Source organism: Sturnira hondurensis, unplaced genomic scaffold (assembly GCF_014824575.4).
Source record: "Sturnira hondurensis isolate 20B ecotype Veracruz unplaced genomic scaffold, ASM1482457v3 Scaffold0008782, whole genome shotgun sequence".
NCBI lineage: Eukaryota > Metazoa > Chordata > Mammalia > Chiroptera > Phyllostomidae > Sturnira > Sturnira hondurensis.
Genome location: NW_028081413.1, coordinates 4,270,001 through 4,279,344, shown reverse-complemented (window position 1 = coordinate 4,279,344; position 9,344 = coordinate 4,270,001). Strand labels below are relative to the sequence as shown.

At 43.8% G+C, this 9,344-nt stretch overlaps 1 protein-coding gene across 9 annotated transcripts in view; it reads right to left on the bottom strand.

Annotated features, from left to right (window-relative positions):
* Positions 1-6,866: 6,866 nt before the first annotated feature.
* Positions 6,867-9,344, bottom strand: part of MEIS2 (Meis homeobox 2) — a 199,619-nt gene continuing 197,141 nt past the window's right edge. For 4 of the 9 annotated variants that reach the window (XM_037056112.1, XM_037056109.1, XM_037056111.1 and 1 more), the window contains one exon: positions 6,867-8,291. In XM_037056112.1, coding sequence (XP_036912007.1) covers positions 8,005-8,291 — 287 coding nt within the window. In that variant the 3' untranslated portion in view covers positions 6,867-8,004. The remainder of the gene's footprint in view (positions 8,292-9,344) is intronic. The other 5 variants (XM_037056113.1, XM_037056115.1, XM_037056114.1 and 2 more) reach the window with 2 other exon arrangements.

Below are 9,344 nucleotides of genomic sequence, written 5' to 3'. Positions count from 1 at the left end.
CCAAGCAGGATTTATTTGCAGATCTCACATCCCGGAGCCATAACATAGTGATTTTTTTTTCCTTAAATAAAATTGGTCAAATGTTGACAACCTTTAAGCCAATCTAACACTCAAGATTAGTGATGAGAAACTAATGAGAAAATATCAGATCTCCAGGCCTGAGGGCTGCCAATTAAATCTTCGCTGATTGAAAAATAAAAGCGGACTTGGGGTGTGAGCCCGGCTCAACTTCAACTATTAATTTAACATGTTGCCGGAGTCCGCGCCTTCCCTCCTGCAAAGGGCTTCCCGTAATAGAGCTTCATCCTCTCTCATCCTTCAACCTAAAAGCCAAGTGTTATTTCTCAGAATATTTCAAGAGGTCCAAATCAGGATGATCATTTCTTACACGGCAAATATTAGGCCTTTAAGCAATATGATTTAACTAATTAGAAAATTTACATCATTAAGTCTCAGGGAGAGAAAAAAGAGAAACAAATCTGCCAGTCATTTTAAAGGAGACAGGCACTATTGAAGTGTGAAGAAATCGGCTCTAATTCAAAAAGGCAATCGGGCAGAAAAAGCCCTCAACATTACCCTGCTAGTTATTAATCAGAAAGGGCTCTCCCTCCTCCCCACACCCCCTCCTCTCTGAGCAGAGTTTAAGTTCGCGTTTTTTGCCAGTGGCCCATGTCATAGTTATATTGAGGTTTTGTCTGCTAAAAGATTAAAATTTGAAAATGTTTCAATATAAAGAAAACAGAATCCCCAAAGGGAAAAATAGTCACAGAATTACTTCTCTTCCAGTCAAGGAAACCTGTTGTGATAAACAATTCTCACCACCACCACCCCCCTTTATTTTTTTGCACTCTTTCCTTTTTCTTCCTATTAAGTTCCTATGTTGAAACCTGCTCGGTGAGAACTAAAGTCTTTGTGTTAAGCTCCCCTCCCCCTCCTTTCTTGCACCCCTCCTTCCTCCAAAGCCAGAAACTTAGACTGAAAGCAGAAAAGTACAAATACATTAACAAAGCCCCACTCACTTGATAAAAAGGCCATGGTCTAGGCTTACATGTCAGAGCTCTAAGGGAAGGGAGATCAATCCAGTGGGTCTACAGACAAAAGACGATGAACTAGAAATTTCCCCCACCTATGTGTAATGTCGGGTGGAGTGTGAGGCTGGAGTGAAAGGGAAAGGCAGGTAGGTGAGAATTACTTTAGAACGCATTGTGGCGTTGTGTGGCTTTTTCTCTGTGCCTCCTCTCATTCAGCTGATTACAGTGGCCTCATTATATACAGGTGCCCCTTCCCATCAGACTCTTACAGAAGCCCTTGGTACACCACACACATAGCCCTTCCCCTGGTCTTCTCATTCCCAGCAAATTAACTGAACAGGGAGCTGCGAAGGAACTTTGTGAGTGTGTAATTCCATTTGGAAACTCTGGCCCTTCCTGGCATCTCAGGATTTGTTCTCAAACAGACATTGGGTATAAAAAAAAGAAGAAGAAATTAACAGCAAGTCTTAGATATTCAGTTCCCCTTCATTATTATTTCTTTTTAAATTACAAAGAGGTCCCCAAAGCTCTCCCCCCCCCCTGTCTAGCCCTATTCTTTTCTTATTAGGTTCTACTCTAGCCTCATTTCCTTCATTCTCTTCTCTGCCTTACATTCCGAAAGTTTCACTACCTTGCTTCCCACCAAGTCCCTGGGCCTGGAATGCTCAAGTCTTTGCGTTTCCCGGGTCCTGATGCATGCTCTCCAATATTGGTTCAGTGCCATTCTCCACCTTACCAGACTTCAGATTTGCAAGAGAGAGCGGTAGCAGACCTGGGTTATTAACACACCACAGCTAATTCTCCGCAGGAACTTTTACTACGTGGAATGTGTGGAAGGAGAAAACATCTGTAAACAGTGAGTGCTCTTGAGGGTGGGGAGTGAGTTCTGACATAGAGGCCAGAACACACAAAATATGGCAGAATTTGTGAAAGAACCACTTAAGAATTACATTTTGGCAAAATAACAGAAGAAACGAGAAAGGGGGGCCACTGGGGAGAGTTTAGAAGGCTCCCGAAGTGTAGCTTCTTTTCTATCACAAAGTAGTGGGAGTGGAACTGCTCCTCCTGGAGAAATATTAGAGGAAAATGAACACTTGTGTCACTCGGAGAAGGTGGGACACAGAGAGGTGAAATATTTAAGACAGTGGCCTCTGGCACTGGAGGGCTGCCTGGCCGGCTCCCCACCCTTGGCTCCATCCCTCTGGGAACCCTCCTTACCTTTGTTGCTTGCATTTGATCTGACACACTGATGATGTTCCTGGGAGAGGGGAAGACCAGGAGAACCAACCGGTCTCTGCACCTACTCCGAAGCCAAGGAGCAGTACAATAAAATTTACAGTGCCTTTAACAACTCGCAAGTAAAGCATTAAAATTCCCTTTAATTGAGAAAATATTGATTTTTGCGGTCTAGAAAAAGCGAAATCGTAATTCAGGTGCAAACTTGCAGGCGAGAATATAGCGTATTAGGTCTCCACATTACGGATCCTCTCTTTACGCCCATGCAACATCACGTTTTTAATTGCGCTACTTCATGAAGTGATAAAGACAAAAAGATGACTCGACAACTCGACTTAGACAAACACTTTACCAAAAAAAAAAAAGAAAGATAAAAATAAAGAAAAAGAAAGGAAAGAAAAGAGAGAGGGGACCTAGATTAATTTCCCTTTCGAGTTATTTATAAAAGAATTGTCTTTTTTATTTTCAGGGGGGAAAATGCCCAAAGGGGAAGAAAGAACGGAAAACCACAGACCAGTGTAAAAGCAACTCACAGTAGCCAATCCGTTGATATTCTTTACCAAAGGAGGAGTGAAGCCAACACATTTAAGAAAATGCATTCACGGGCAAAACTGCGTCCTCCTTGAAAGGAGACAAACCTGGGTCTATTTTCTTACTTTACTCCCACGTCCTTTGGGGTTGAGGGGGTAGAATCCATTGGTGGATAGGGAAGGGAGAGAAAAATCAGGCTTTCTATGTTATTTCTGTATCGGTTTTTGGTATTATAGAGGAGTAAAGAAGTTTTTGTGTGGTGGTTTTTCATTGATCAGTCACTCTGAGCTAATGTAATTATCCTCATCAATAGGAGGCTGCAGAGAGAATCATTATGTGGGTGACATTGATAAATGATCGCCCAGGCACGGCCCTCTCGCGGGCAACCCCCACATCTGACCCTCCCACACACACAATGTAGTCATAGAAACACCTAGAGAACCCCAAGCACCGCCGCGGAAGGGGCCCGGGAGGGAAGAAAAGCCCGGGGCGCCTGCGGTGGGGGTGGGGCCGAGAGGGGGCGGCCGGCCCCGGACCCCAACCGGCTCCGACCACAAAAACAGCCGAGGACCGGGAGCGAGGAGGGCGCGGCGGGAGGGGGGGGGCCCTTCCCAGCAGCAGCCCCTCGCCCACTTGCTCACAACAAAGTGCAAACGCGCGCTGCAGCGGGACCCATTCCTCCACACCTTCTCCCGCGTGCGGCCTCACCACCGACGACGCCCGCTGCTTGCGGGGACGCGCGTTCACAGGGGTTTCTCCTAAGGGGTCCCCCAAACTAGGTCACAAAACCTGTGGGCACCTCGTGGTCACGCGGCCTCCCCGTTCAAAAAACCAAAACCAAAACACAAACCCCCAACAAACAGCAAACACCCCGAACGCACCCGAACAAAGACAGCAGCCGGGCGCCGGCCCTGTGCCCAGCGTCCCCCCGGGGTGTTCACTGGGCGACCCCTTCCTTTCTCTTCCCCTCCTCCCCCAGCGCCTCTGATTATGAGATCATGGATTTTGCGATGGTTCCTGTCGGGGGGGATCCCCACAGAACCCCACGTTTTCATCTTTTGACTGTTTTATTTAAGCCAATGGAAAGTATTGAGAACAGTAATTGATTCATAATGATCCATAAATCGATGTCGGAGAGCGGGGGGTGCGGGTGGAGGGGTACGAAGAGTAAGGGGGGCGACGCTGTTTATTTATTTCATTTCTAAAGCTTCAACTGAAGTAGCTTTGACACCGTGGGGGCTGGAGGGGAGGAGCCGCGGGGCTCGGCCGGATCATCCATCATCGCTGTCACCCAGAGTCTGCCCCGAGGAGCCGCGGACGCAGTCCCCCTTCTGTCTCTACACCGAAACTATTAATATTAAAGGCTCCCTTCAAACGCGGCCCCGACGGTCTGCATTCTGCTCACATTCCGACCGGCCCTGCCCTGCGCCGCGCTTCCTCCCCGCCGGCCCCGACGGCCGCGCGCGACGCCCCGAGCCGGCGACCGCCGCAGTCCCGGGCACCGCGCCCCCACCCCCGTCGGTCGGAGGCGCGTCCGTCTACCGCGGGCGAGCACTCGCGGGCCGACGGGCGGCCGGGTGAGGGCGGGCGCCCGGCTCCGGGGCGGAGGGTCGGCGCGCCTCTGCCCCCGCCCCTGCCGCCCCCGTGCCTCCCTGGGCTCCGGGACGCTCGCCCTCGCCGGCGCTGTCCAGTGGGCATCGGAGGCCCGGGGCTGTGAAACAGGGGCCCCTGGACACATCCAGACACCCGGACACTGGCCTTTCGAGCACAGTGGCAACTTGCAGCGGAGGTCCAGGCTCCTTATCAAATTGCGGGCCTGCGAGACTAATGGGGAACTTGTGGAGGATCCCTGTCTCGCTCCTTTGAACGGAGGTCCCTCCTCTGACAGCTGCTAGAGATATTAGCCACACTTCCCTCCCCAGATCTGCTCCGGGTTAACAGGCCCGCGAGGGCGGGAGCGGGCGAGGAGGCCAGGAGGGTGCTCCCGGACTCTTCTGGGCAAATCCAGCCAGGGCGAGCTGGGGAGGGGTGGGGGGAAGATAGGCTGGGTGGAAGACACAGGCTTTCCTGGTCTTTTTCTCCTTTTCCCTTAAAATGTGGCTTCTTGCTCAATTCCAAACCCTTAACAGATGGCAACTGCAGTTCTCTCAGAATTTCTTAAAGAAAGGGAAACCTTTGGAATTTATTTCTGCTTTGCTTTTCCGTATAAATAAAAAGTGTTTTTATATTACTCTTGTTTTGGAGAACATAAGCAATTTTATTCCGACTACAGTATTGCCTTTAACACTATATGGTTGTCAAAACACCATTCCCAGTTTCTTTGCTTTTGACAGCTGAGTCTTTCTTAAATATACCCAAATCGGAACTCTTTATACTAAATAGTAAACCCGAGATAGGAGCAAGTGCTTTCGGAGGTAGCATAAAAAAGCATTCCACAAATTGGGTAACTCCACCACCTCTCAGCTGTGGCATATGTGGGGAGGGGCAAGAAAATGTAAACAAATCTACTTGAAATTACTATTCATCTCCGAATATTTAAAAGGGCTAACATGATAGGATGTGGTTTTGCTGAAGACACTACACCTGAGATCATTTTATTCATTAAAAGAGCACTGAGAGCTCTGAGATCTAAACTTCAATGAAATAGCTTCAATGAAATTATTAAATTGCACGAAATACTTCCTAAACATGAACCAATTAGCAAGAAAATCTCAGCATTTACTTTACTGAAAGAAAAGGAAGAAAAACTTTGCCCCCCTCCCACCAAAAAAAAAAGTTCAGCTGATGTGAGAGTTTATTTATAATGGAGAAGATGTCAAAATTTACCTAAAAGCATTTAAAGGAGAAGTATACAAATAGTTAAAAGTCTCAAGAAGACTCCACATGAAGTGGAATAACAAAAAACGAGAGGGAAGCTATCTCTTTTTCAAGAGGCACGGAATTTCCCCATTATCAGTTAGTTTACATCAGAAAGGTACGTCTATGTTTAAACAGCAGTACATACTCATCAAAATTCCACCTATCTGAAAACAACACAAAACAAGGGAAGTTTATTTCCTGGTTCCTCCACTGACAACTTCTACTAATGTTTTCTGCCATTGGAAGATGGAAAAGCCCCAACTAAGACTCGACCTTGGACTTCTGAGCGTGAAACTTTCCCCTATCAAGGTGACACCCCACAACCACCTAGAATCTCTATGATCTCTTCTAAACATATGATTTAGAACTTAGGTGTCACAAAATTCCAGGATAGTGTATTTATTTGAAATCTTGAGTGGGCACGCAACTACCTCACACTTTTTTTCACTGTGCACACTTCGGCAGGCATTGTTTGTGCAGTGTCTGCCAGCTAATAACACGGATTTCCAGGAATGTTGCATGAGATTTTGGAAAAGAAAAAACACTGTATTGCCTGTTTTGTTGTTTTAGGAAAAAAATTAAGTTTAGTCACCAAATCACACTAGCATGCCTGCACATGGAGGGGTCTGAGATAAAAAGACATCATAATATACTATATATTAAAGATCAATGATTAAGTAATCTTTTCAACTCAGGATTTCAAACTCTATAGAAGTTGTTTACTCAGCTATGAACATCTATATGTAAATTTTAATTTACATATTCAACAGTATTTTAGTAAGACAGAGAAAAAACACAGGCAGATGAATTATATTTGAGCACAGACGCTAGTTACTTCTTATTATGTAAAATTAACCCTGAAAAAGCCCTTTCTTCTGGCAGAAGAGGAACACAAAAAGCTTTATCTGAAACTATTTCTTTTTACATCATGCATTTAAAAAGGAGGTTGGACACATTGAAGGTGATCCTTCAAGCTGGCTCATAGACAGACACAGAATTTCGTACCTTTAGAAGTTTTCTGTTGAGAGAATTTACAGGCCAAATATACACACAAAGGTTACTGATCATTACCTTAAATATTACTGGTAAGTTAAGTTTCAAATACACCCAACTTCTGGGGACAAAGCCATCACCCACGTTGAACACCATACGTAGTGGGTATTCTACCACTTCGTCTTAAAACTACGAAAAACACAAAAGCCTAACAAAAAATCAAAAATGAAATATTTATTACCGCATTTTGTGACTTAACACCTTTTTTTTAACATAACGTCACAGTCCTCATACAAGTATTTTAATGTAAATTTGACAAAGCTTAAAGGTAACAGCATTTTCTTCTAGTGAGGAACACGTGCTGAGAAAAGAAGAATTCATGGACATACAATACCAATTCCACAGCAGATCTGGTACTAGCAAAACATTCTTTTCTTTTTTTCAATTGAGGTAAACACATAGAATATCTAACATGAAACAATTAATAGACCGAACTCTGTACGAAGTTTGTTACAGTATTCTCTTGCTCTGTTTTTATCCCCCAAGCTTTGAGTTTCTGATAAAGCCCTCGTTGTGGTGCTGGGACCAGTGACTTCTTTGTGTGGAGGAAAGCTGCCCAATTTAAGATTGTTTTGTCCACAGCCAAGGCTTAGAACTCCTGGAAGAAGCTCCTGCTTTGTCTTTAAATCTTCATTGGCAAGCTCTTTGAAGAAGAGTCCCCCGAAAAGAATAAGAAGGATTGGCTTGTGAAGCACAAACTATAAAGATCTGTTTGAAACTAAAGGACACATTTATGGAGGAACGAAGGCCGGGCATGAAAACACATTCTTGAAGCTGGAGTCTGAGGGATGAGGTTCAGCCACACGTTCACCATGGTCTCCAGCGTGGTTCTTTTCTCATTGGCCCAACAGGTTTAAAATATACCACAGTCTCTCTGGGATAGTGAATTCACTGATGAACCAAAACAGTCATTCTTTTGGGAACAACACACATAGTGTGGAAAACAAGGATATATTTATTTTTCTCTTCTAAAACTATTTGAGGCAACATAACGGAGTGATCAACAGAAATGTACAAGTTTAACTTAGTTCCTATGTTTATACTACAGTAGTTATAACTCTCGGAGTCTTTTTTCCAGAGGATCTTTGCATGGACAGAATCGTCTCAGTGAGCCCATGATTTCACATTTGTGTTCTTGTCTCATTGGTCCTCTGTTGCTTGATGAAAAATGACAAAAGTAAAAAATAATCACAGCTGTCTGGAATTTCATATTAAGTGTCAACTTCTGGTCAAAGTTCAGAAAGTCTTAAAATAGTTTTTGCGTGTGTTTCCTTTTTCCTTGAGTTCGCTTATACTATTGGGCATGAATGTCCATAACCTGTCCGCCAACATTGGGATCTACAGAATTTAACATTGTGGGACTCTGTGCTGACATAGTCATTCCAGGGTGGGCAGGGGGTCCTCCATGCATCATCATGGCTGGGTGGTGGGGATGACTTGGCAAGTATGAATGCATTGGGGGTCCATGTCTTAACTGAGTAGGGTGTGGGGTCATTTGGGGAGGAGTGTAACTTGGCTGTGCCATACTCATTCCCATAGGACCACCCTGAGAAACGTAGTCCCCTGGCATGCTCTGCAAACCTGAAAAGACAGAGGGAAAAGAAAGCAGGTCAAATTCCTCAACATTTTTATACTCTACCCATCAAAGATGAAAAGAAAAAAAAAACAACAGACACTGCAAATCTTATATCTAAATTTAGCTGCAGATTCTTGCCAATGTTTGCAGACATTCAAATTGTAGTTTGCATTTAATTTCATCGCACAGCAGTATAATGCAACACAACAGAACTAAATATTTAATGCAACTAAATGTCATAAAGTGGAACTGTTTTTCAAAATGGTATTCAGTACATTTCTTTGATAAATGCAATAAGAATATAAATTCTAAGCTGAGTTTTATCAGTTAACTGTTGATATATCATTTATTTTCTTTTGTTGGATTCATAGATATGGACAAAAATTATAGAGAGTAAAGTAAAATAGACATCTCATCATATCTATACTTCTTCATGAAAAATTTATTACACAAAACATCATGGCATATTCATTTCGAAGGGATGGGCTTTTATGTATATTTAAAATGAAGCCCCTTTTTTGAATTAGAAGCATTCTTGGAGCAGTATACCCAGGAGATTGTAAAGGTCAAAGGTAAGGAGTCAATGTAAGGTCATATGACATGCCCAGTAGTTTATGTCTTGAAATTCCCAAAAAAATAAATAATAATAATAATGCCTTGATATTAGGAATAAAATAGAACACATCTAGATATTCTTAATCAAGATATACAGGATTTGAAACTGTGAGTTCAAATGTGGGGAAGTCAGGAGTTGAAGGATCCTGATCTCTCTTGCAAGTTACCTTCGTTGGATTAAGGTTCTAACATACTTATTGTTGCCCATCCCCAGAGCTAAAAGGACAGCTTTATTCACCTCTATTTAACCTCCAGTCCATACAGTTGAAAAGCTGAACAGATGTTTTTGACACTGTAAGCTGGTAATCTAAAGGCTTCTAACGTGGCAGTCATTTTGTTAAGTAGATTCACAGTCCATTATTAACAGAAGTGGCGAAACCATCTAACGACAATAACACAGCCTGCAGAGTCCCAGCTCTCTGTTTATTCTACCACAGCAGCCT